Source organism: Pelodiscus sinensis, chromosome 27 (genome assembly GCF_052426305.1).
Source record: "Pelodiscus sinensis isolate ZL-2025 chromosome 27, ASM5242630v1, whole genome shotgun sequence".
NCBI classification, from domain to species: Eukaryota; Metazoa; Chordata; order Testudines; family Trionychidae; genus Pelodiscus; species Pelodiscus sinensis.
The window spans coordinates 9,978,176-10,005,000 of record NC_143078.1 but is presented as its reverse complement, the minus strand read 5'-3'; the positions used below and the strand labels follow the sequence as shown (position 1 = coordinate 10,005,000).

Here is a 26,825-nt window from a genome sequence, read left to right as displayed (position 1 = left end):
AAAGCTAAGCTGTGAACGAGAGGCAGGCCCCAGCTCACAGAACATGGCATGAACAGGGCTGAGAGTGCAAAACACTAATTGGTAATAGGCCCAGATGCAGAACAATAATTGGTAATGGTCTTAAGTTGAAATCACATGATACCACCAGCTCATTAAAAAAGACCATGGTAGCCACTCCTCACAGATACAGGAAAGGGTCTAAAATGATGGCATGATGGATAGAGATGATCTAATCAAATCACGAAGGACGGGGTGATGGGTGGTATCTAAGTAGCATCAGAGAGTGGCAACCTGATACGTCAGCAGTGAGGTGTGATGTGTTTATACTTGTATATAAGGTGGTGTCCTGGGGGGACAGTCTTTGTATGACTGGGGGCAGTGGAAATTTCCCACTGATTGAGTTATTCCATTGTGGCAAGTACATGTGCGTAGTGGTTCAGCAGAGTCTACTGACAACTGTTACTGCTCTTCGCTTAGCAATAAACCTGGCCTGGTACCTTCAAACCTTATCTGGTTTGCGGTCTTTGGGGTCCTCCGGGGTCTGCTATGGTCATTGGGCCCACATCTTCAAGCACACACGCAAGCAGCCTTCTGGTTATCATCATTGACAGAGCCAGAGACCTTTGAGGACACCACGGCAGTAAATCCTCCTCACTACAACTGCCTAGGTTAGGTATTCGTCACAGGCTGAGTCTGGCTTAGTGAGACATCTCCGCAGGGCATATGCTCCCATCAGCTTCCCACAGTGCAGACTAGGGCTACTCAACATGTGGCCCGTGGGCCGCATGTGGCCCACAGCCTGTTTGTCTGCGGCCATGGTGCAGTTTGGGTTTATGTGGGGCTTAACACACAGCCTGCAGGTGGGAGCCAAAACAAAAAAGTCATCAATATAATGGTCTTCTGTTGATATGTTTTAGTAGTTAGATTCCTGGACTGTCATTGCTCATTGAAAGTGCTGTCCTGAGGGTAGAAATCGGAGAAATATTGCCTTTTATTAATATTAGCAGAACTGACTTAAATGGGGCCTGCGTGTTGTGTTGTTTTGCCCTAATCTTTACATTCATGCCTGTCAGTGTGAAAGAATCCATTTGCATATATTTCCATATATATTTGCATACATATCCAACCAACTTAAGTTGCGGCCCTCGTCATGTGCTGTGAGTATCATTGTGGCCCCTGGAACCTCCAAAGTTGAGGAGCCCTGGTGTAGACTCCACAGAGCTCTATGGTGTGCCTTAATCCTGCCTGTTCTAGTGCAGAACAGGCCTAAACTGGGATTTACTTTCCTCTCCTGCTGGTGAAGGCTACACAAGACATCTTCATGCAGTGGTCTGCCCTGCTTGGAGATATGTGGGAAATGAATAGCTGTGATTGTTACTCAGCACAACCTTGCCCCCACTGGCACAGCGGACAACAATCTGAAGCTCCTAATGGCTCTAAAATTATCTCAGGCTGCCCTTTCAGAAGACTTCAAGATAATGAAGGTTCCTGTGGCCTTATATCGGAATAGCATATGTCGGGAAGACGAATCATTGTAGCTAATGCTATTGAATTAAAGTGGGTAGCTGGAAGTCTACATTTACCTTTCATTCCAAGATGAGCTACCTCACAGACAGCAAAAGCACAGCATGGTCCTAATTCTCCTCTTTCTGACATTGGTGTAAATCCAAGAGCAGCTTCAGTAGGTAAAATATTAATACTAAGATTAAGGGAGTGACACAGTGGTAAAATCAGTGTAAAGGAGCAAATAATCTGGCCCTTTCTGAAGGGAGGTACTTCAGAAAGAAGGTGATAAACTCTATTCTATTCTATTCAGTTTTGATGCTGTGTCCATATGCCCCAGACTCTAGTTTAGGGTATTTTTAGTTCACACAAAGGGCCCTAACAGTAAGTCATCTTAACAACTGCTGTGTCGGTTTTTCAAACCATTTCCTGGAACATAGTCGCCAGGAGATGTCCCTGCCTTTGCAGGTTTATTGCATTAGCATCTGCCATCTGTTTGGATGGCTGTCTGTAAGATACCAGCCTCCGAAAGAGTAGCATCTCATTTAGCCTGTTGCTCTTGCTTTTCCAGGTTTTTAATGAGACAGAGAGAAATCACAGGTTGGGGCTAGTGAGTCATGCATAAAAGTGACGGTCAAGCTGGGGCTAAAAAAATCAGATGTAACCCTATTGGGAGTGCAAGTCTTCAGATGGTAGAATGCTGCTTCAATTCAAAAGAGCCATTTTACATCAGCTTAGGTCTGGTCCATTGACTTAGACACGATCTCAATATTTACTTTGAAGATCTCCCATGGCTTTACTTCCCTCGGAAGCTGGATCTGACCACTGCAGCAAGGCCGTCACTTGACATGCATTTCAGGAATGGCAGGTTTATTGGCTGGGTGGTTTATATCCACTTGTGGATCCATTGCTGTTGCAGAGAGTAGGCATTGGGTATCTTGCCTCTCTGGACAGTCTCTGTGACGGCGGCTGAGGAGATAGCTCAGAAGAAGCATTGTTTGTTTTACTCCACCTTCTTCTGGAGAATGGTAAAGTCGAAAAATCAAAGGGATTCATCATGACCTACTATATAAACCTATTCAGTGAAGATCTGGCCCAGATCCTACGTGGCTGTAAATGGGCACAGCTCTATTGACTTCCATGGAGTGAAGTCATAAGAACGGCCAAAGAGACCAAAGGTGCATCTAGCCCAGTATCCTTTCTTCCAATGATGGCCAACGCCAGATGATCCAGTGAGAGGAAACACAACAGGGAATCAGTGATCCCTCTCCTGTGATCCATTCCCCGCTTCTGACGAGCAGAGGCTAGGACACCATCCCGGCGAATAGCCCATGATGGACCCATCCCTCATGAATTTATCTAGGTCTTCTTTGAACCCTGTTAAGGTCCTGGCCTTCACGACATCAGTCAGTTTACACCATGGAAGGATCTGGCTCAAGATGCCATTCAGGTTGAATGAATATAAAGGAGGCTTGCTTAGGCCCATTGGGTCAGAATTTGACGAGAAGCCTGGTTGCGAACGCAGCTCAGCAGTAGTCAGGAACTTGCCATATCCTACTACTCATCCAGGCATTTTCTTCTTGGCAAGGTTGGAGGCGAAACAGCCGAGGGGGTGATATACCATCACACTGGGCAGGGGTGTGCGCCTAGATCATAGCATGGAAGATAGTGGCAGAATTAGAGGGCTCTCAGAGAAGATCAGGGAGTGGGAGGTGCTAGTGTCTTGAGGAAAGCTGAAGAGAATAAAATAATGCATGCTGCAGCTTGGCGCTACAGGGACTCAAAAGAGGAGTGTATGCTCAGAAATGTTTGAAAGGTGTAAACCTTGAGTAGGGTATGGAATGATTATGGGTGATACCCAGTGGGATATGCCAGAAGCAATTGGATGAAATGGTGGCAGGGAAGATGAATATCCGGAGAATCTTTGTGACCTTCTACTTCTGTGAATGGAAGAAGGCAGGTTAGACTGGGGCATTTAACCGGCAAGGGGTGAGAGCAAGTGTGGAGACGTACATTTCCATTCTAATGTATCAGCTTTCGTGGGCACAGCCCACTTCTTCAGTGTGCCCACGAAAGCTCATAATCCCATTGAAGAAGTGGGTTGTGCCCACGAAAGCTCATGATCCCATCTCCATGTTTTGTTAGTCTATAAAGTGCCACCAGACCATTTGTTATTTTTTAAATTTATGTCTTGTTCTGTTTATCTGATGGTTTGCAGGCCGGAGACTGTCCTCTTTAGACAATGAGTTCAGCTATGATAACAGTAATTAATGCATGAATAAAGTGCAAAATAATTGTGCCAGGGTACATTTCACCATCATCCGTGATACCTTATGAAATGTAAATGCTGTTGAAGAGTGTGTGGGCTGTTGACTGGACTGGTATATGGGGCACTACTGATGGGAACTGCTGCTCTTTCTTAAGCTGTAGGCTGTTTTGGAACAAGTTTTACCAGCTGCCTTTTGGTGGTGCAATTCTGTTATGGTTATTTCTCAAAACATTTGTCAGAGCACTGGATTTAGGAGGGAAACATTCAGGAAGCGGGGAGTTAATAAATGCAAGTTCAGTATGTATATCTGGATGGGAGTGGATAACCTTCTTGTATATATAATAGGTAGAAGCGGGTAGCAGAAAGACGCAGACAGCCGTCCTGGATTGCGCTACAGGAATCTGCCAGGTCAGTGATTGGATGCACAGCACATCAGGAAGGGATTAGTTTAATTTTAGATTGGTTTTGTGAGTTGAGCCATAACTTGGGGTTCTAAGAAAATCTGGAAAGGTCACTTAAAATGCACGGTTTATTTTATAGGTTTGCTTTAAAAGAGATTTTGCCAAGAGCGTTGAAGAAGTCCATATATGTTTCCTATAACTGCACATTATGCACTTGTTTCTATGTGTGCATAGATGTTGCACTTATTCCGACATGTTTTGAACTCGTGTTAGCAGAGACTAATATCCGTTCTTCCCTGTTTCAGTCTTATCTACACTAGAACCACATTCTAAAATCATATCCAGGTCAGTTCCAACAGCGGGGGCAGTATTGGGAGCTGTTGTGTAAGGCAGATAGTGGGGATTGCTGGAATACAACTAGACTTGTCTTGAGAAGAGCTGCACGGTAGCCCAGCAGCTGCCTGGAAACCTTTCTGCAACTGCCTTTGTTTCTCCCATGCTGCTGACACAAATCTTCCCCCCCACTCCCATTTTTAGATAATTCCTGAAACCAAAATCTCCGACTGAGATGGGGAAGATGCTGCTCTGGGCCGGTAAGTGAATCTGATCCTGTTGCAATGATACTTTGAGCATTATGGTGGGGAATCCTGGCCCAGAAATTGAAAGATCCAGATGAGATACAAACAGATTCTTTTCTAAAATTGCATTATGCAGGAGGTCAGACTAGATGTTCCAATGGCCCCGTCTGGTCTCAATAATATCTGAAACAGCAGCATCCCACATGGGCATGTTTTAGCACAGACTTTGCTCTAATGGATTTTGGCTACCTTATGCATAGTGAGTAAGATTCACCTGTGTGCAGAAGGCCTTTGCAGCACTTTGAGGGCATGAATGGGGCTTTACATGGTGCTAGCCCCTCTGTGCAGGAATGGATTTCACCCCAAAGGGGTGGGTCCAAAGTGTACAAAGTACCAGACTGACTTTTTTTCTAATGCCTTTTCATTTGGTTTGCAGGTGTGGCCATTCTTCTGCAGTTGCAGCTGGGTAAGAATGTCTCATTCCCTGTTTGGATGTCTGGGGACCAATAAAATAATGGGTCAAATCCCCAGGTCCCTGTTCAGTTTCTCCCCATTCCTAACACAGGCAAAACTGCTGCTGAAATCCACGAGCATTTGGCCAAGAATTCTGCATGAGAATTTTCTCTATGGCTGATATGAGTCTCCTCTCTCACTGGTGTAATTCCTTTGCCTTGGAAGGAGTTACTCCTGATTTACATTAGGGCAAGAGTAAGATCAGATTTGGACTTTGGGGTTGGCAAAAGATGAGGAAGTGTTATATGGTCTAGATGGGGCAGCCGAGTTTTAACATACCCCACCTGGAAGAAGCGTGTGTGATTTATGGCAACTGGGGATGTTTTCCATGCTGGAGTTGAGGCCATTTATACATGAACTATACATGATCTAATTGTGGGGTGCCGGAAGTACGAGTGCTGCCACATGCCTGCTTCAAGTAGTAAAAGCAACCCAAAATTATATAGTTTCCATCATCAGACCCCCCCACATATAACTAGTTCCAGCGCCCCGATTTAATATGACCATAGAGTCATGCTGCCAGCCACATGCACCTGTAATAGGGACAGAAACAGGAGTCATTTTGTCTGGGCAGGAAACAAGTGTCTTTTCCATGTCAACTGTCCCATATGTAACACCGGCTCCTCTTATAGTTTGGTGCTTAGTTGCCAAGGAATGCTGAGCCCGATTTTTAAAGTATTTACGCCAGTGCCTAAAGCTGTAGAGAGGGATCTGCCTCTGGGGAGCTGGGTGCTGACAATAGGCACTTAAATAACTTTCATAATCTGCCTCCACCCAAGGTAGGGATTTGAAGTTTGCAGCCCTGAGACATCAGTGCTAATGCAGTATGCACTGGGGGCAAGGAAAATACAGCTCCCAAGCCACCAGATCGGGTCCATGGGAGCCTCTGCCAAGGTCCCACCCTGCGCTGAGAGGAGGTCTCTGAACACTAAGAGCTGGAGGGCGGAAGTTTAAGAGGCTTGGCAGCCCAGCCAATGGGAGCTGCCTGTTTGCAACACAAGCAGTATGGGAAGTCCCCCTCCCCTCTGCGAGCTCGCAGCATTCAGTCAGCCACACATGGCTTCTGCACCTAGTGCAGGGGCGTGGGAAGCAGGGACCCTGGCTGAGAAATCACCTGGGCTGCTGGCCGGGTGCTGCCCACGTAAGTGTTGCCCAGCCAAAGCCTGCCTCTGCCACCCCAGCCCCGCCCTTACCCCTTAACCTGCTGCAGCCCTAGCCCATGTAAACCAAAGCCTCTGCACCCTTACTCCACCCCCCCTACCGTTTTAGACCTTACACCCCTTTGTATGCCCCTCCTCCAGGTCTCAAATCCCTCTCAAACCTTGCACCCCAACCTCCTACCCCTGGTCACAACCCAAATCCCTGCACCCGTCTTGCATTTTTGGCACAGGTCACAGCCCCTTCCCGGACTCTGCACCCCCCTCTTATTCCCTTCCTCCAGGTCACAACGCCCTTCCCGATCCTGCATCCCCTCTTACATCCCAGCCCCCTGTCACAACCTCCTCTTTCACCAAAACTCCCTGCCAGCATTCCAATCCCTTCAAGTTCTCTTCTGCACCCAGCCTCCATACCGGACCCCACACCTTCTCCATTAATATCATGGAAGAGTGTGTCCTTTGACTGCTTACCAAATTCTTGGAGTACCCCCCCTCCAATCAAAGATTATTGCCTGTCCCTGATAAACAGATGAGATTCTGGTTCACAAATTTCAACCAATTGATTGTGTAGCCGTGCCATCTTTGGGGTAGTTGTCAGCCCACAAGATCACTAGGTTGATCCCACTTATGATGTGTCACTAATGGACACTAGTGCCATCACATTTTATTTTTATTTTATGTTTTAACAGGCTCAGCGTACAAACGTGTGTGCTACTTTACTAACTGGTCTCAGTACAGGGCAGAACCAGCCAAGTTCACTCCAGAAAATGTGGACCCTTTCCTGTGTACCCATTTGATCTATGCTTTTGCTGGGTTGGAGAACAATGAGATCACCAAGGTCGAATGGAATGATGAAACCCTCTACCAACAGTTTAATGACCTGAAGCAGAAGTCAGTAACATCTAATGTGTAGAGGATTTTAAAAATGAGTTTATTTAAATGTGACCTATAAACGAATAATGTGGAGGCTTGTTCCCCTTTTTGCTTCCTTGTGCTTAAAGGTTTTTTTTTCTTGTTTATTTTTTATTCTTAGAAATAGTCAGGATGCCAAAATTGTGTATGTCCTTAGTTTTTAGTTTCAGTCACTTTTGGGTTACTCAAAAATGTGGTTTGGGAAATGGGTTTGTAAAGTCCTTTTTAAAGGGAGCATTTTGATAAACTCGCTGTTGGTAAAAACAAACCAAATCCAAAGTTTTACACAGTCTGAGTACAAATCACTTTCCCTGCCACTAAAAGTCTCCTCTGATATCTTTCATATTATAACCTTGCTAGTTCACCAGCTGTCCACAGAGTTCCCTAGGATAGACAGGGTCTCAATTTATAATTTAAACAGAAATCAGGACCCCAACATCCAAGAAGAAACAAACAAAACCAAGCAGAATATAAACCTTTTCCAAGAGTTTTGGTCTTTTTTCATGAGCAAGGAGCAAAACAGGAAGCAAACATGTTTTCATTATAATTCACTTGATAATTGTTGATGAAAATTCTGCCTAAGGTAAGTTTAGATTATCTTGGTTGCCGCCTCATACTGTGAAGCTGTAAACAGGCTTGCTCAGCAAAATTTAGAACTGGGTTTACAATGTGACCCTCACCAACACCAAAGAGATGTTAAAAAAAGGAGCTCCAGAAAGGAGCTTATTATCTTACTCAGATCCAGACTTCAATCCCCCCAAAATTTTGCAGGAGCTTTTTGAGTTTCAGGCCTTTGGTGCATCTAGAGATGGGTTTGAACAATGTTGAATCTGACAATCCAAATAATTTTAATTCCAGTGTCATGAGCCAAAGGCTAATGGCAAGGTTCTGACCTCAGAGAGGTGTAAATCTAGAGAAGGTGGTGTGAATAAGGAGATTGTTTACAAACCGACAACCATTTTTAAAAAAAAAAATCTGTTATTTTCATCTTTATATATTTTGGTCATTTAATCTCATACTCCTGAACTTTTTTCTGCTTTCTAGAAATGAGAACCTTGTCACACTCTTGGCTGTTGGAGGTGGAACCTTTGATACCCAAAAGTAAGAACTTTTCCCTTTTCTTTTTAAATAGTGGTGGTGATGGCAAGGCAGAGGACTCTCAGTTAGGGGCAAGACAGTGAGATTCCCCACCCTGATTTAGATGGTAAGCTCTTTGGAGCAATGCCGGACTTTAATTTGTGTTTATACAGTGCCCAATGCAAAATTTTCAGTAGCCATTTGGTACCCTGGGAGCAGCTGGGCAGCCGCTACTCCAGCTCCGGCACACAGGGCAGCCGCCCACTACGCGGCCCTGTCCCAGGAGTAGCTTGTCTGCTGCTGCGCAGCTCAGCTAACGAGGTGGGTGGGCTTAATTTCTTACTGCACACTTGTGCAAGCACGCACCCTAGAGGGAACTATGACCATGAGCCTCTAGCATAATGAGGGGCAACCTAGGCTAATGATGGGGCTTCAGGAGTGGCCCTCCTTCATCTTTGTGGGCCACAAGATTGTTGTAAGCAAGATGATCTCCCAGCAGAAAACCAGCAGAATCCGGTTCACTCTCTCCAAACCAGTCACAGTTTTATAAACCTCTGTCATATTTTCTCTTGGTTGCCTCTTTTCTAAGATGAACAGTCCCGGGCTTGTTAATCTCGCCTCATCCAGGCACTGTTGCATGCCCCTCATCAGTTTTGTTTCCTTTCTCTGGACCTTTTCCAATTCTAATGCAGCTTTTTAAAGATGGGGCATCCAGAACTGCACGCGGTATCCAAGATGTAGTATACCGTATGTACTAACATTCTGCTGAGAAAAATCAAATCTTTCCAATCCCGAATAGAGCCCAGAGGGGGGTGAAGAACCTTTTTTGGGTTGGAGGCCACTGACCCAGGGAAAAATCAGTCGGGGGCTGCACAAAAGTCAGACGCAAAACAAACAAACCCCACATTCTCCTCATGCACCAGAACCTTGGAGGGCCCGGGCTAGTAGATTTTGTGGCCCTCTCAGGGCTCTAGGGTGGGGCCAAAAATGAGGCATTCAGTGTGTGGGAGGGGGCTGCTGGGAAGCAGGCTTGGGGTGTGGGAGGGTGCAAGAGTAGACTGGGATTGGTGGGTCTGGGGAGATGGTAGGGTGCAGGAGGAGGCTGCGTGGGAGGTAGGGTGCAGGAGAGGAGTAAGAGTGTGGAGGCTGGGTGGGAGTGGGGGTGCAACATCTGGGCAATGGGGGAGGGGTGCTTATCTACACAGCTTCTTGGGGACATAGGGCTGGTGTGCCAGAGCTGGCTCCCCAATGCTGGGGGTGGGGGAGAGAAATCCCTGAGCTTTGGGGCCAGATCTAGGGAAGCCAGGGGCCCCGGGCCATAGGTTCCCCACCCAATCTAAAGCCTATCCAATTCAATAGACGCTCGCTAACTGTGCTGTGGGTTGAATCCTACAAGATGCGGAGTCCTTTGCTCCTATCCAGCAAAGCACCTAAGCATGTGCTTAACTTGCAGTGTGTGAGCAGTGCAACTGACTTCACAGGGACTACTGTATTCAAGCTGGGCTTTGCTGGGCTGGGGCGTGGGGTCTCTCAGCACATGATAGAGTAGCTTTATGTTTAGACTTCCTTGGTTTTGATAGTAACCAACAGGTAGAGGATGGAAAGAGGAGGGTAATGTTGCAATGATGCAGAAGGGGAAGAGATAAAGGGAGAAGATTTAGGGAAGAGAAATCTGTTTACAAAAGCAATAATAAAAAGCATGACGCCATCAGCAGAGAGAGATGGCTGTCGAAATAATAGATAGTCTGACGGGAACTATGGACCAGACCTTCAGCATAATACCATTGAAGACAGTGAAGCGACTTTGATTTACCCCAGTTCAGGATCTGTCTGTTTGGAAAGACTGGAGGACCGCAGGTGGGTGGGACTAATAATGCACTTGTCAGACAAATGTTATTTCTTCCAGATTTACTGACATGGTTTCTTCATCTGAAAATCGAAAAACATTCATCAGTTCAGTGATTGAGTTTCTCCGCACGCATAATTTTGATGGACTAGACCTCGATTGGGAGTATCCCGGTTCCAACGGAAGCCCCCCAGAGGATAAGCATCGCTTCACCCTTTTGGTTCAGGTAGAGAAGTACTGTTCACAGTCTGATCCCAAACTCCTCCAAGTCACCGAAACATTTGACTAATCCCTGACGTGGAGCTTTGTAACTTGTCGGTTGTGCCTGAAAAGTGCTTGTTTTGACACTGGATAAAGGGTGATCACAGATGTTGGGAATATTCAGATTAGTTGCAGATATTTAAAAAAAAATGTAAAGGCCTTAATTTCCATGTAATTGTTCTTTATCTCATTTTCACATGACAGTGGTTGCCCTTTGTTTTATACTTGTAGGAAATGGTCGCAGCTTTTACTGAAGAAGGAGAAAGTACCGGTCGTGCAAGGTTGTTGGTTTCAGCAGCTGTGTCAGCCAGTAAAGAAACCATAGATGCTGGATATGAAGTGGCTGAACTGGGGGAGTAAGTCAGATGATTTCTGCCAGGGGGTTAAAATGTTACAATTTCCTGCTAGCAAAAGCATAAGAAAAAGGCTTTGCATTGTTGGGTCTAGTGGCTTTATTTTAGATTTATTGACACAGTTCCAGTAGATGCCATTAGGTAATGATCCTGAAGATTTGTCTGCCTTGCTCTTCTTTCCTATGCCCATTAAAGAATAATCCAATGAAATCAATCCCAGAGCTAATTTGGATCCTAGTCTGGTTTTAGCCAAACCACCAAAGTTTGGGAGCTTTGGATAAAAAACTCCAGTTTAGGTCCTCACTATGGCTGTGTCCAGACTCAGGGGTTTTTTCGAAAAAAGTAGCCTTTTTTCGAAAAAACCTCACCTGCATCTAGACTGCAGCCGCGTTCTTTCGAAATTAAATCAAAAGAACGCGGCTTTTCTTTCCATGGCGGTAAACCTCAATTTACGAGGAAGAACGCCTTCTTTCGAAAGTTCCTCTTTCGAAAGAAGGCGTTCTTGAATGTAAATAGGGCTTCTTCGAAAGAGAGCATCCAGACTCACTGGATGCTTTCTTTCGAAAAAGCAAGCCGCTTTTTCGAAAGTTCAACGTGCAGTCTAGACGCTCTCTTTCGAAAGAGCCTCTTTCGAAAGAGGCTTGCAGTCTAGACATAGCCTATATGAAATGTAATAATCGAGTATCAGGGAGGCCAATAGAATTGCCAGGCCTCTGGGCAAGGTGCGGGGGGAGGGCAGCTCCGTGCTACCTGAAGAGGCGGGGCTTTGGATGGAGAGGGCGAGGCTTGGGGCTAGTTTCCCTGTCCCCCTCGCCAATGTTTGAGCACCAGCTGGGACTCCAGCAGTGATTTAAAGGGCCCAGGACTCTGGCCATCGCTGCTGCCACAGTCGTGTTGACTGGGAGCCCTGGGCCCTTTTGAATCATCGGTCCCTGGAACAGTTACCCCCTTTGCTCTCTCCTTCCCCTCCCCGCATCGTCAGGCATGTCCAGTATCTAATGATGATCCTGAAAGACTTGCCATCTTTAGAGCAATCTAACATGTCTTGTGCTTCTTTGGTCTGGGTGTTCTTAGACCCTTCAAAGTTAAGAAGTCTTAGTCTTTTAGGTTGCGTTTATACTACACCATTATTTTGTGATAACTAGCATTCTTTCAAAATAACAATGAGAGCGTCTACACAGCCATTCCATTATTTCAAAATAATTTCAAAATAATGGACGGGTTATTCCAAAATCTGTAAACCTCATTCTACGAGGAATAATGCTTCTTCCGAAATAGCTATTTTGAAATAAGGCGTGTGTAGACGCTCCACTGCTGCTATTTCAAAATAGCCCCTCACCAGGGCCATTCTAAGTTATTCTTCCCCAGTGCCTCTTGGGGCTCTAAATTGAGATAGCACGTCACATTAGGGAAGCCTGCCTCAGACTAATTGTGAGGCTTCTCTGTAGTACAGATGTGTTATTTCAAAATAAGCTATTTCGGAATAACTATTCCAGAATAGTTTATTTTGAAATAAGCGTGCAGTGTAGATGTACCTTTAGGAAATGGATTCATTAGGGTTACCATACGTCTGGTTTTTCCTGGACATGTCCTCCTTTTTGATCCTTAAATTTCTGTCCATCCAGGTTTTTTAAATATATTAAAATGTCTGGGATTTTGCCCAGCTCATTCAGTGCCAGGCTGGATGCTTCCCCACTCCGCTGAGTCCATCCCCATCCAGGCTTGCTCCCTAGCCCCGCCTGCAGTTTTCCTGAAGGACGTTTGGCCTTTCCGCGGCCCATAGACTCAACAGCACTTCCTTAGCAGTGGGTGGGAGGGGTTGCTGTAAGTGAGCAGCCGCGGGCCCGGTAAGGACGGCGGTGCTCAGCCGGCAGGGGCTGGACAGGGTGGGGGCTGCGTGCGACTCATCGCTTAGTGATGGGCTGAACCCCGCTCCTCTGGCCTCGGAGCCTCCAAATGCCACATGGGGAAGAGCTCCGGGCTCCCAGCAGTGCCTCAGAGACCCATCCCCCAACCCCTGTAGACTTGATCCCTGCGGCCCCCAGAGCCCTGTAAATACCCCCATGGATCCAAATCCTGTAGAGCCTCTTTACACACCCCTAGCACTGGACGCCTGTCCCGCCACCCTGAGTCCCGCCAGCAGGACTTGAACTGCTGGAGCTGTGCAAACATCCACATCGTCCAAACCCCACATTTCTCCTGAGCCCTGCATATGCCCCCATTGACATGCACCCCGCCAAGCTCTAAAATGCCTCTCTAGCTCTGTAACCCTGCATCCCCTTCCAGAGTCAGGGTGGGTTACCAGGGGTGGGTGGCCCAGTGTGGATTAGCAGGGGCGGGAGGCCCAAGGCAGGTTACCAGGGGCGGGGAGCCCAGGGAGAGTTACCGGGGCAGAGGTAAGTAGTACACAGTATATTTTATACAGGTAACCTCTGACTTATGACCGCCAGACTTATGACCCCCCGCATTTACTCATGTTGTATATTCACTGTTACTCATTGTATATGTTGTGTATATAGTATATAGAACACATGACTACAACGTGAGTTGGTAGGTACTGGTATGGATACACTCCCTCTCAGGAGTGTCCTCCTTTTTGAAAGTTCAAATATGGTAATCCTAGGATTCCTTACTGTATCATTTATTTTGCTTGTCTTTAGGAGTCTTGATTTTATCAATGTGATGACCTATGACTTCCATGGAAGCTGGGCCTCTGAAACGGGACACAACAGCCCCTTGTACAAGGGCTTGGATGAGTACGACAGTAATCCCTTCCTCAACTGTGTAAGAAAACAAGTAATAATACAGGGCTAGATCCAGGGACTATTGAAGTCAATAGGAATGTTTCCATTAACTTCAGTGGATCAGGCCCAGGGTCTGCTGTTTGTCTGGGGTAAAAGTCATGTCAACATGAAGGGTTTTCTCTCTACAGAAATATGCTATGCAATACTGGCAGGAAAATGGTGCCCCAGCTGAGAAACTCCTGATGGGATTCCCAACATATGGACGAACTTTCAAGCTTTCTACTACAAATACTGGGGTTGGTGCTCCGGCTTCTGGGGGTGGGTCTCCTGGGCCCCACACCAAGGAATCTGGCATCTTGGCTTACTATGAGGTAAGCATCTCAAGCAAGTTATATCTCTTCTAGTTCTTCCATGGTGCCCATTACTGTAGTGTCTGAGCACCTATCTTTAATGGGTTTTTCCTCTGAACCATCCTGTGAGGCAGGGTAGGGTTGTTATCCCTGTTTTACAGAGACATTTGCCAAAGGCCATACAGGGGAATTTGTGGTAGAGCAGGGATTTGAACCTGTGTCCTAAGCCAGAGCGCGAACTACTGTACCATCATTCTTCCTTCCAAGATTTACAGATCAAACTTGCTTTTTGACTGGTTTCTGTTTTTCTTGTATGTGGCATGTATTTGTTGTAATGGACAGAACTCAAGATTGCTTAAGTCATCTCTTCCCTCAAACCTTTGTGTATCTTGTTTAAACTAGAATATATCCTCCTAAATACAGGCAGTCCCCGGGTTACGTACAAGATAGGGACTGTAGGTTTGTACTTAAGTTGAATTTGTACTTAAGTCGGAACTGGCGTCCAGATTCAGCCGCTGCTGAAACTGACCAGCGGCTGACTACAGGAAGCCCGAGGCAGAGTTTCTCTGCCCCGGGCTTCCTGGAATCAGCTGCTGATCAGTTTCAACAGCAGCTGAATCTGGACGCCTGGGACAGAGCAGCTGGGGCGCTGCCGGGTAGGTCCTCGCAGTGCCACACCTCGGCGTTGCGGGGACGAACCTGGCAGCACCCCAGCTGCTCTACCCGAGGTGTCCCCAAGTCAGCTGCTGCTGAAACTGATCAGCGGCTGATTCCAGGAAGCCCGGGGCAGAGCAACATCTGCTGGGGGGGCAGACCAGGGAGACGCAGAACAGCTTTTCTCGCCCCGGAGGACGCGGGCGGCCAGACTGCAGCGCGTCTGGGCGGTCCCGCCGCCCGCATCCTCCGGGGTGAGAAAAGCCCCGTTCGTAAGTACGGCTCCGACGTAAGTCGGATCCGCGTAACTCGGGGACTGCCTGTAGTGTATCTGGTGCACTGGCTGTTAATGGCTTTCATTTCCACAGGTTTGCACGTTCCTAGAAGGAGCCACCACTATTTGGATTGACGAGCAGGAGGTCCCATATGCCTTCAAAGACAATGAGTGGGTCGGATATGACGATGTGAGGAGCTTTGAGATCAAGGTGGGTTCTTGCCATTTTCATATGGCCTTCATTAGAGAGTCTTGGAAACAGGAACGTAGAAGTGCCCCTTAATAGATGAGACCAGTGCCCAGATGATGTAAATCTGTGTGGCCCCAAGAAGTCAGGGGAACGATGCCAGTCTACACCAGCTGAGGATGTGGCCCTCTGTTCCCGAGTGGGCAAGGCTGCCAGCTCAGCTCCCTGGGAAGAGGCTTTGCTGCCAACTCTGCAGTATACAGCTAAGATTTACAATGCAGAGCCGCAGCGCAGGTAACTGCTGAGATTTCAGCTGTTACACGGTTACCCTCTTACACTATTTTTAACATCCCTAGTTCTTAGCAATCCCAAGTGGATCCGCCGCACACAAGGATTATCCAGTATATATTTCACTGAAGTCTATTCCATAAGTCTTGCTGCACTGGACACTTATGACGAGTGTGCTGCACCTTGGGGTCTTTTTGTTTATGATTGTGAATGTGTTTGCTTGGGCTTGCTTGGCAGACAGGGTGCGTCCTCTGGAACAATTTCTGGTTAGCTGGTATCAATGGGGACAAACTTAGAGATGGAAAAGACTTCTAGGGGTCATCTGTTCCCTAAGGCAGTGGTTTCAACTTTTTTTTCTCATGACCCAGTTGAAGAAAATAGTTGATGATACGACCCCAGGCCCAGCCTTTGGGCAAGGTGAGGTGGTTGCCTTGGGCCCCGCGCTGCCCAGCTCCCGGCCTCACCCACCTGGCTGCTCACCCAGTGCCCTGACCACACGGCTGTGTGGCTCAGCCATGCTGCCTTGGGCCCCTCGAAATCTTTGGCTGGGCCTGCATGACCCAACATAATTTGACTGGAGTGTGGGCTCCGGGGTGGGGCTGAGGATGGGAGCTTTTGGCTGTAGGAGGGGGCTTCGGCTTTGGGGAGGCGGTATCGGGGCTGGAGCAGGAGGTGCTTACCTCTAGAAGTTCGCGGTCAGAGGTGCAGCGGGAGGGCTAAGGCAGCTTCCTCCTCTCCTGGCACTGCAGACCATGCTGCCCCCAGAAGCAGACAGCAGCAGGTTCTCAGCCAGTGGGAATGCAGAGCTAGTGCTCAGGGCAGGGAGCCCTGTGTGCTCCCCCACCTAGGAGCCAGGCTTTAGTGCTTCTACTGCTCACCTGATCCCCCTGTAGCAACGAGACCCATTGCCCGACATTCCACGGCGCCGTGCTGGGTCACGACCTCTAGTTTGAAAACCCCTGACCTAAGTTACATGACTACATGCCAGATACAAACAACAGACCATGCACATCGCTGTCTGTTCTTTTTCTGCAGGCCCAGTTCCTGAAGGAGAACAACTATGGAGGAGCCATGGTTTGGACTCTTGACCTGGATGACTTCTCTGGCTCTTTCTGTGGGGCAGGTGCCAACCCTCTTTTAGGGGCACTGAAGGCAGCCCTTGAAAATGAGAGCCGAGCAAGGACCACAGCAGAGAAGGCAACATCATATTGCTTATCCAAGGACTCGACTCCGTGCCCGTAGACATAAAAGGGAGTTTTTCCATTGACTTCAGTGCATGTTGGATTAAGCCCTAGTTGTAGAAACCAATAATATCTGTGTTTTCCACTCTGCTTTTTTTTTTTTAAAAGATTCTTGCATCTTAAACCCTTGTACTCTGAGTGGAGCATAGGTCATCTACAAGTCTCCTCCACTTCACTCTGTCTTGAGACAAAACTTCTAGCTGACTCCAAGAGTACCCCAACTATTGTCCTTGGATCTCAGTAGATCTTCTCCATATTGTCCGAGGTCTTCCTCTTTTCCGTTTTCCTTGCGGGTTCCATGTGAGAGCTTGATGGACTATGAAAAATTCTGACACCTGTAAATAAACCTGGTGCGGCCAAGCTGCCAATGTGTACGCTGATGCCAGGGCCAAGCTAGAATTCTGACTGTGGAGCAGAAGTTACTGCATCCAGTCTGGTTCCGCAGACTCATTCCATCTGTTGTCATAGTCTATGTGTGTGCACCCGCTCATGAAAACACCAGGGATAGTTCTAATGAAACCTTGCCCCATGCTCCTTTATCCCCAAACCATCAAATCCTGGAGAAATTCTAGCCCATATCTCTGGGTTCTGTCTGCAAAATGGCCTCTGAATAGTGTATGTATTAAAGAATATCATTAAATTCCTAGCCTCTGAGAAAAGATTAAAGCTACAAGAGAGTGTAATTTTAATTCCACAAGACCCAACGAAGTATAACACATTGAAATAAAGCTTTCTCCATTGAGAGAGTATCTGAAAGATTTTATGTAGTTGACTTGGTACGTTCACCAGGTGAGTTATTTCTCTATGTCAGTGAAGGCCCTTGGTAATCAGACCTATTTACAAACTTCTAGGTGAATTCCTGGTAACTGTACTGAAGAGCAGCCGTCCCATGATTGTAGTGCAGTTGTTGCACATTCGAAAATGCCCTGAAGTCAGTTGCTTCTGAATAAATGTATGAAAACAATACAGTGACTGATGCATAATGTGACTTAGTACACACAAACATTATGTCCTCATCCCTTAATGAATTTAGACAAATTATGCTGCCAAGAAAGACGATATTGTAATCAGAATCTCAGAGGGGTAGCCGTTTTAACATAAAAAACAATGAGTGGTCCTGTAACATCTTAGAGATTTAATATATATATATATATATATATATATATATATATATTAGTATCATGAGCTTTCAGGGGCACAACCCACTTCCTCAGATGAGTGCAGCAAAAGGCACAGAAACCCCAACATTTAAAGCAGCCTCATTTAGCACGGATATTATAATTGACAGATGTTTTTTCTCCCTTTCCCCTCTCCCTTCTTTTTCTGCTTTAAATGTTGGGGTTTCTGTTTTTTCTCCCCTTCCCCTCTCCCTTCTTTTTCTGCTTTAAATGTTGGGGTTTCTGTGCCTTTTGCTCCACTCAGCCGAAGAGGTAGGTTGTGCCCATGAAAGTTGGTGATACAATATATCTATTTTTGTTAGTCTCTAAGGTGCCACAGGACTACTTGCTTTTTTTTTGTAATAAGAGGAAACACAGTTACGATGAGGACCATTAACAGTTTGCTAATGAAATATTAGCAATTGCCGCTAAAGCATCTGTGTTCAGAGCTATAGCTTTAGAATGATAAGGGATTTCCTTGTATTTCAGTGTCTGCAGAAATTACCACAGGCCTGGCATGGAAATTATCTACTCATTGCAGGGTTTTATACTGCTGTCCCTCGAAGCACTTCCATGGAAAATCAGTAGCAATAACAAAGTCTCTGGAACTTCTGCCAATTTTACCTTCCTGGGACCGGATTATTTTTATTTTTATCAGTTTTTATTGATTTCTTTTGGGCAAAGGGCAGGAGAGCTTATGGCTAGAAGGGGGGGAGGGGAGATCAGTTTTGGAGGATCATTCTAGTGGTGGAATTACTAGTTTAAAAATGCATTTATTTTTCGAGAGCCTTGCAAGTATGCAAAGGAATGGGAAGAAATCATACAGGAAATGGACAAACACTGCATCTTTAACCCCTCCCTAACTCTCCCTGAAACACTTATAAACACCATAAATTCTGTCTTGTATTGTAGATATGCCCTGGGGCAGCTGGCATTTTAGGGTTCTCCAATATGCAGGACACTGCTAGAGAAAAACCCTTCTATTTTTCATTAACTCTAATCAGATTTTCTCGATCCACAGCCAGTTACCTTCTGGCAGCATCTGCTTTCCATCCCAATCTCTCTGAATGAGCTACAAATGGTATGGCCTGGAACCTCGAAGGCATTTAGGAGCCGTCTCCTACTGATTTCAATCTGTGGAAGGAGGACTCTCAAGTTTGTTAGGTGAACATGACCCCCAGTGGTGGCTGGCAACACAGGCCAGCAATACTGCTTCAGGCACTCCCCAAGCTACAAACATCCGACTCACAAACATCCCGCACACACAAACAAAAGCTCACCTGCAGCCTCAGGAAACAGGCAAGAGGCATAGGTGATGGCAAGGAGGGTCAAATGCTGGCTGCAGGACTCCAGAGTAGCAGGGTGCAGTTGCACAGCCAAAGGTTGGAGAGAAGCAGCGCTTTGAAGGGAAAACTGCCACTTCTCTCCAGCTGCCTACACAGCCACTCTCTGCTCCTCCAGAGCCCTCTGGCCTGCGTTCAGACTGCTTGCCCACTCCTAGTGAGTGGGGTCTGGATACAGCCCAGTGGGGGACAGCCAGGAGAGGGGGCTGGCTACAGGAACTGGTGGACAGCCTGTGGGGGGTAGAAGAGTGGCAGCCGGGGAATGCCCTTTATAATCTCCACCTACCTTCTCATCCTCTTCTAAGCCTGTCTTTCCTCAAGCACCAGCATTCAAGGTTAAATAAAAAACACTATTTCACTATTTTTATTGCAAATATACAATCTTTCAGCTACATTATGAGTTGAAGTAGGCTTTTGTGGGCCAGCCTGGGAACCTAACACCATTCATAACATTGTTTCTATGGGACTATGTGTTCCAAGTTCCAAACAACCGACTTACAAATGAACTTTTGGAACACATCCCGTTCGTAAACTGTGGACTTTCTGAGGCTTGATCCTCCACTACTTTGCTTATTCCTGCACATTCTGATTTGCTAGCATTTTACACCCACCTTGCACTACTGCTAGTTACAGTGCAAGACCCAAGGAAGTAAAGACTCAAACCCACTAGCACCAAAAGCCACATGTCATTTAAACTCAGCCCCTGCACAGTGGCCACATACTCTGACACTAAAGAATGTTCTAAAGATAACACTGTATTTTTTTAATGAAAAGACACTAATCAAGCACTAATGTAAACATTGGCCAGTTCTGCAGAACCAGTGATCCACCCCAATTTTTGGTGGAGCTAAAAACAGAATTGAGACACTTAACTGGACAGGATAAGACAGGCTCTGATGAGAAGAACTATTCAGCTGTAGTATAAGCTCAAGTAGGCCAGTCGATTCCGATATTTCCTGAATTCTTTATCTGTGATCAACTAAAACAGAAACAAATATTGACAGCTGTAACAACTTTTAAAAGTTGAGTTAAAGGACTCTCATTAGCTGCTAGCAGAGGGAGATTGCTAGTCTTTATGGGCTTGTCTAGACTTCGCTGAAGTTTCGAAAGAGGATATGCAAATTCTGTGGGAACTTGCATATCTCCTTCTGATCGATTTCACTTTCGAAAGCTCTGCTTTCGAAAGTGAAAGTAGTTCGGACGCGTTTTCTTTGGCAACCCCCCCTTTTTCGAAAAGCCGTGTAAATCTCATTTTTTGAGGAACAGCAGCTTTTTGAAAAAGGAGGAGGGCTTGCTGATAAAAACCGCGTTGAGACTACTTTCACTTTCGAACGCAGAGCTTTCGAAAGTGAGATTGGACGAAGATATGCATATTCCCGCAGAATTTACATATCCTTTTTTGAAACTTCAGCGTAGTCTACACATAGCCCAAGGTACATCTACACTGCACATTAATTTTGAAATAAGCTATTCTGAAATAGTGATTCCGAAATAACTTATTTCAAAATAGCACATCTACACTACAGGGAAGCCTCAAAATTAATCCGAGGCAGGCTTCCCTAATGCAGATGTGCTATCTTGATTTAGAGCCCCAGGAGGTACTGGGGAAGAATCCTGGAGTACAGGATCTTTCGAAAAAGGGGTTTTTTTCTAAAGAACCGCGTCTAGACCGTGGTTTCACTTTCAAAAAGCCCTTTTTCGAAAGAACGCATGGCCACCATTATGCAACTGAAGCATAGGAAATTCAAATTCCGGCTTCATTTGTAATTTCGATCTCTCTATTTTACGTTGCTCTTTCTAAAGAGCGATGTAGACATTCCCTTACAGTGGCCCTGGTGAGGGACTATTTTGAAAGAGCAGCGGTGTGTCTACACATTTTGAAATAACGGAATGGCTGTGTAGATGCTCACATTGTTATTTCGGAATAACGGCTGTTGTTCTGAAGTAACGCTGCTGTGTAGACGTACCCTATGTGAATTAGCATTAGAGGGATACATGAGATACTGCACAAGCATATTTTATGAGGTTGCTTTTATCCTTAGACTGGAGCTGTCCTGTTTACTGTTTCAGCCCTCTCACCAGACCCTTTCTTCATAAATTAGTCCCTGCATGCTCAACTGCAATTTCATTAACAGTCATTCTTCCTTCCTACTGCTTGCAAGCCCACTGGATTTCTAGGAATTTTCCTCTCTCGATCTATGTGTACAACATGCTGCACTGAAAGAATATTAGTCCCTTTAAGCAACCATACACTTCCCTTTGTCTGATGCCTTGATCACCCGAGTCCCATCTCAAGTGTATAGAATAAGTATGTGGATACATGTATATAAATTCCATACCTCTGTTCTTAGAGTCCTCTTCTCTAGCATTGGTACTAAAGACCAATCTGGAGACCCAAACTTCATAGGCCAAGTGATTTTCTTATGTGGCAGCTTGTCTGCTTTATAGGTTCCAGGTCTGAAGGAAAATGAACACAAAATACATCTCGCTTCTGCAACTGATTGAGATGTGGAGTGTATACTCGGCTGTTTTGCAAAGTGCCACATTAATCCACTGGGAGATGTGCATGATATAGTCTTTGGGTCAATATACTTGGGGAGCCATTGGGCATGACATTTGGGGCTGTCCCTGGTTACGTCTCTCCTCTGTGTATTTGGTCCCATCCATCACACTGCAAACATGTCAAAAGATGACAAATGGGATATCCCTGCAACACATTCATAGCGGAGGGAGGTTCATGGATGCTGATTTCTAAAGGCATGTATGAAAACATGCCATGTTAAAAGGAGATATGTAAAACTGACAACACAGTCTTTCTTTTTTGCTGTGAATATTTCTTGTCTGAATATGTAAATCAGAGGTGGGGAACCATTTTTGGGTCGGTGGCTACTGACCCACAGAAAAATCAGTTGGGGGCTGCACACAAACAAGAAGCAAAAAACCAAATACCAACCCTCACAGTTGTGGTCCCCAACTGAGAAGGAGAAGGGCACTCTCCACATTCCCCTTGCACACCAGAGTCTAGGGGAGCCCAGGCTAGTAGATTTTGTGTACTTCTGCTCCAGTGCATCTCCCCAGTGCTGGAGGGGAGTCCTGAGCCTTGGCGGCCAGATCCAGGCAAGCCAGGGGTGGGTGGGGCATGGAGCACATCTGTCCCCTGGGCCTGAGGTTCCCCACCCGATCTAAATTAACAAAGCAATAGAAATCAGACTCTTGCCCTACAGAGTGTGACTACAAACCACAAAAGCTGACTTTGTCCACTAAAATCTATGTGCAATAGCTTTAAAATTGTAATCTTTTTCTGTGCATAGTGTTTCTGTTTCCACAATAATTTGAGGGGATCACCATAACCTTGCTCTTTTTTCCAATCTACTGAGGTAGTTTTTTAATGCTCATGAAAAAGAACAAAAGACAGTAACTGGAGCTTGACGGTGGTGCAATTTCCTCTATCATGCTCAATCAACTATCATGTTTAGCACCCTTATTAATGGAGCCCTGAGCTTATCTTGAGTGGAGAGCCTGTTTCACTGAGTTGTGCCAATAGATTTAGTTGTTTTGTGTGGTGGTTAAATTGAAATTTACGTTCTATTTTATGAAAGCAGGATTTTGGATCTCATTGTCCACTAGTTCACTCCCAATGTGAGTGCCACTTTAAGGGATCACAATATATCTGGCACGTGTGGACAGTGTTTTTATACACTCCAGGTGAGACTTTCAAAGGTACATAGCACAGGGCAGTTAGAACATGCAGTTGCCTACCTTCCATTTGTACCTCTGCAATCCTCCCCCTTAATGCTTAGGCTGGCTTTTTTACCTTTCTACTAAAGGAGCAAGAAACAGATTTATGGTACCCAGGGAAAAGCTCTCTATCCAGTGCCTTCTGCGGAAATCGTGACGACTTGATGGAAAATGGGGCGTATGCAGGCTGGAACTTTTGGTCTTTGCCCCATGATGGCTGATGTGTTCCAGGGCCAGGAGTCACAGTCTATTTATAAGGGAGCAAATTAAAAAAAAAGAAAAAGAAAAAGAAAAAGAAAGGAACTCATTTACATTCTGTCTGCTCTGATTTTGTCAAGGGGTCTTAAAGTGATTGCAAATGTAAATGTACACATACTGCCAATGCAGTGTCAAGTGGTTTGAGTGTAAATGAGAGTCGGGAGCCATATATTTTGGGAATTCTCTAATTTTGTTCTGATTTTGGATTGCTAGGGATGCTCTGGCCATAAAACCACAAACCTTAAAGCCAGGCAGTTTTTTAGAAGGTGTCTATGAAAGTTTCCTACTAATCTTGTGGTAAGGACCGTACTGCTCCTAAAATGATTATCTTCTGGGAGTAATTAAGGGATCTGCAGGTATGTAGGATAGCTGTGTGGAAACCTGCAATAAGCAAGCATCCTGAGTGCTCTTTAAATGGTCCACTCTGAAATGCCCATCACCCTTGTATCTAGACACCATCTGTAATTCATAAACAGTAACATCAGTTTCTAATATACATCCTCTTGGTTGAGGAAGATAAGAACAAAGAACTACTTTAGCAGGTTAAGAAGTGGGTGCATTGAAAGGGACAGTCATTTTCCTTGTTTTGGTTGCATCATCAGCTGTAGAGATGGGATAGTTGAATGATTTCCCCACAGTTCAGGAAATCGGGGTAATCCATAATGAAATATATATATATGTGACTGACTGATGGAAAAATTCAACAATGAACAAAGAATCAGCTTAAAATCTATCCATTGCTTAATTTTTATTTATTAGGTGGCATTGAAATGGTGCACGAAGCTAGCCTTCCACACACATGTGAATTTCAACCTGAGTCATTAAATAGCAAATTAGCAATCCTTTATAGAGCTGTAACTATTAAAATAAAAAGTATTTTCCTCCCCCAAAATTTCAGAGTAGGACTTCTTTTAGGACTGTGTGATCCATGCACCATATTTCCAAAAGAGCCCAGCATCCAATGTGCACCCCACATGTTCAGCAGTTCTGAAAATTGGACCACTTATGTAGATGCCTAAATGCATGAAGGCGGCTTTGGAAATTCAGCCCTACATGCTTAATTCTGCCATCACATATCTGCAGCAGCTAGCAACGTGAATGGAAATTGGCCATAGACATCTCAGGCGCTGGCAAGAGAATTACAGTGCGTTCGTTGTTTTAACCGCCCACCGGCACACGCAGCAGCCTTGACACCCAGTAGAGTGTTTTCCTTACCTTGCAGTCTGGTGGAAAACGTGGGGATGTTCTTGCTCCTAGTATATAACCTTTGATGCTTTCTGGTTTATGAGTCAAGGCATACACTATGGTACTCCTCTGTATGTATAAAGCAGAAGCACGCTTTGTGTCAGTTACAATGTCAGTGACATCAGTTTAAGGTGTAATTGATTTGAACAGTTATAGCCTGAATTGTTTGTTGTTAAAGACTCTTAGTTCAAAAAATGGCCTTTTTTGACTTTTACTATTAGTGTGGGGTGGGTATAAAGAGCTGTGAATTCAATTCCCAGCTGTGTCACAGCCCCTGTGTGTAATTCAGCGAAAGTCACTTAATTCTCTCTGTACCTCAGCTGGAAAATGAGGCATAATAATCCCGTCTTTTGTTTCTATTGGGTAACATTTTTAAAAGTATGTTTGACTTTCAGTGCGATTTAGGCTCCTGAAATTACATTTGAAAATGGGACTTAGACTTCTAAGTCACTTAGGTGCTCTTGGAAAAATCCTCCTTCTCTTTAGGGCCAGGACTCTTCCAGGGCGAGGACTATTTCATTAAATATATGCACAATCTCCAGCCCACAAGAGCCTGCTACTATCATCTTCCTACTCTGGGATGGGAGTTCCACTGCAGAACAACTCACCTCTTCACTGTTGTAACTCCCAGGCCCAAGGTGGGGAGACCCTAGGATCGGTACCAGCTTGTTTCCCAGTCTGTCGGGAGCATGGTGAAAGGGGAAAATTTTCCTTGCCTGACATGATCCAAATGAGTTTCGCCTTTGCACAGCTACAGATGCCAGAAACAACAGAGAGGTAGATTAGAAGCACCCACTGGGGGTGCCTAGGCTGGATATGGGCAGAGGAGTCCTCCCAGAGGGTATCCAGATTAGGTGTGGCCAGGGGAGTCCTGCAGGATGTGGCTAGGTTTGATGTGCACACGGGAACCCCAGGAGGTGCCAGGGGAGTTCAGTGAGGGCAGAGGAACTCCTAGGAAGTGCCTGGGTTTGGAGTTGATGGGGAACCCCTGCGAGGTGCTGGAGTGGGTTCTTGGGGGCTACAGAGGAGCCCCCATGGATGCCAGGGTTGGGTGTGGACAGGGGTTCCTCTGGGAGAGGTCTGGGGGGGGGGGGTATGGCACAAAGATGGAAAGCCCTGGGAGGTGCTCAGGCTTGCCATGAACAGAGGAATTGGGGGGTGAAGGTGTACAGGGGGTCTTGGCAAGAGCAGGGGAGCCCCCCAAGAAGTGCTTGGATGGGGGAGGTCTGGGGGAGGCAGGCGGGGCATGGGGAGGGGAGCCCAGTGGGGGCAGGCCGGGTGTGGAGAGGGCAAGCAGGGCACTGGGAGAGGAGGAGCAGGCGGGGCATGAGGAGGAGCACCCTGGGGGGGGGCAGGTGCGGCGTGGGGAGGGGCACCCGGGGGGGGGACAGGCAGGGCGCGGGGAGGGAAGCCCCAGGGGAGCAGGTGGGGCATGGGGAGGGGCACCCGGTGGGGGGGCAGGCGGGTCACGGGGAGGGAAGCCCCGGGGGGGGGCAGGCGGGGCGCGGGGAGGGAAGCCCCGGGGGGGGCAGGCGGGGCGCGGGGAGGGAAGCCCCGGGGGGGGGAGCAGGCGGGGCGCGGGGAGAGAAGCCCCGGGGGGGGGGAGCAGGCGGGTCGCGGGGAGGGAAGCCCCGGGGGGGGGGGCAGGCGGGGCGCGGGGAGGGAAGCCCCGGGGGGGGGGAGCAGGCGGGTCGCGGGGAGGGAAGCCCCGGGGGGGGGGAGCAGGCGGGTCGCGGGGAGGGAAGCCCCGGGGGGCGGGGGCAGCCCCGGGGGGGGGGGCGGGGCGCGGGGAGGGAAGCCCCGGGGGGGGGGCAGGCGGGGCGCGGGGAGGGAAGCCGGGGGGGGGGCCGGGGGGGGGGAGCCCCGGGGGGGGGGCAGGCGGGTCGCGGGGAGGGAAGCCCCGGGGGGGGGGGGCAGGCGGGGCGCGGGGAGGGAAGCCCCGGGGGGGGGGCAGGCGGGGCGCGGGGAGGGAAGCCCCGGGGGGGGGGCAGGCGGGGAGGGGAGGGGCTCACCTGTCAGCTCCCACTCCCAGATCATGCCGCCTGCCCGTGTGTACGGCCCGTTACCATGGAGACGGCGGGGGGGGGGGGGTCCCGCGGGGCGATCCGTGCCGGGGGAGCCGGGTCCTTCTCTGCCCGCAGCCCTGCCCGGGGGCTGGGAGGGGCCGCTTGGATCCCTGGCTCTCAGCGCCCCCGCTGGACAAACGGGGGGGGGGGGGCGGTTCAGCTCTGTAGGCCTGAGCTTAGGCACAGAGGGGGGGCAGGGCTGTTTGTAGCCCCCCAGGGGAGCTTCTTGCACAAGAGCTCCCCTGGCCGTGTGGAGCTCTCGTGGCCATTTCAGCCAGCGGGCTTCCTTGCCCAAGAAATCCCTGCCGGGCGGCCACGCTGCCCTCCTGCGCACGGGGGCTTACACCTGATAAAAGAGAGCGTCACTCTCGCGCCAGGAGCCCTCTCTTACCAGGCCCTACTGTCAATTT

At 47.4% G+C, this 26,825-nt stretch overlaps 2 protein-coding genes across 4 annotated transcripts; one reads left to right on the top strand and one right to left on the bottom strand.

The window, feature by feature from the left end:
• Positions 1 to 4,098: 4,098 nt before the first annotated feature.
• On the top strand, positions 4,099 to 17,572 carry LOC102446777 (acidic mammalian chitinase-like). 3 transcript variants are annotated; one of them, XM_075909975.2, is made up of 12 exons: positions 4,150 to 4,180; positions 4,479 to 4,518; positions 4,711 to 4,766; positions 5,188 to 5,217; positions 7,111 to 7,312; positions 8,378 to 8,434; positions 10,317 to 10,482; positions 10,749 to 10,873; positions 13,531 to 13,654; positions 13,803 to 13,985; positions 14,987 to 15,103; positions 16,403 to 17,572. In XM_075909975.2, the coding sequence occupies exons 3-12, from the start codon at positions 4,742 to 4,744 to the stop codon at positions 16,607 to 16,609; spliced, it is 1,236 nt and encodes a 411-aa protein (XP_075766090.1). In that variant the 5' UTR covers positions 4,150 to 4,180; positions 4,479 to 4,518; positions 4,711 to 4,741; the 3' UTR covers positions 16,610 to 17,572. The 3 variants fall into 3 exon arrangements, with proteins under 3 accessions (XP_006130493.2, XP_075766090.1, XP_006130492.2); XM_006130431.5 differs by lacking the exon at positions 4,479 to 4,518 and having other exon boundaries at positions 4,099 to 4,180; XM_006130430.5 differs by lacking the exons at positions 4,150 to 4,180; positions 4,479 to 4,518; positions 4,711 to 4,766; positions 5,188 to 5,217 and adding an exon at positions 6,280 to 6,405.
• Positions 17,573 to 19,856: 2,284 nt separating this feature from the next.
• CIMAP3 (ciliary microtubule associated protein 3) lies at positions 19,857 to 26,492 on the bottom strand. The gene is made up of 6 exons (XM_075909976.2): positions 26,362 to 26,492; positions 24,958 to 25,100; positions 24,320 to 24,418; positions 22,960 to 23,093; positions 21,448 to 21,565; positions 19,857 to 20,087 (listed from the first exon to the last, which is right to left on the bottom strand). Exons 1-6 carry the CDS (start codon positions 26,384 to 26,386, stop codon positions 20,019 to 20,021), a joined length of 588 nt encoding a protein of 195 aa, XP_075766091.1. The 5' UTR covers positions 26,387 to 26,492; the 3' UTR covers positions 19,857 to 20,018.
• Between the last annotated feature and the right edge of the window lie 333 nt (positions 26,493 to 26,825).

Bases quoted from the DNA above. Each gene is read 5' to 3' on its own strand.
- CIMAP3 (XM_075909976.2), bottom strand. From the start codon at position 26,386: ATGATCTGGGAGTGGGAGCTGACAG. The intron at 23,094-24,319 runs GTAAGGAAAACA...CCTTATAAATAG, and splicing joins GTTTTCCACCAGACTGCAAG to ACTGTGACTCCTGGCCCTGG. The intron at 20,088-21,447 runs GTATGGAATTTA...TTTCTGTTTTAG, and splicing joins AGAGGACTCTAAGAACAGAG to TTGATCACAGATAAAGAATT.
- LOC102446777 (XM_006130430.5), top strand. From the start codon at position 6,321: ATGGCTTCTGCACCTAGTGCAGGGGCGTGGGAAGCAGGGACCCTGGCT. The intron at 6,406-7,110 runs GTAAGTGTTGCC...ATGTTTTAACAG, and splicing joins GCTGGCCGGGTGCTGCCCAC to GCTCAGCGTACAAACGTGTG. The intron at 10,874-13,530 runs GTAAGTCAGATG...GCTTGTCTTTAG, and splicing joins GAAGTGGCTGAACTGGGGGA to GAGTCTTGATTTTATCAATG.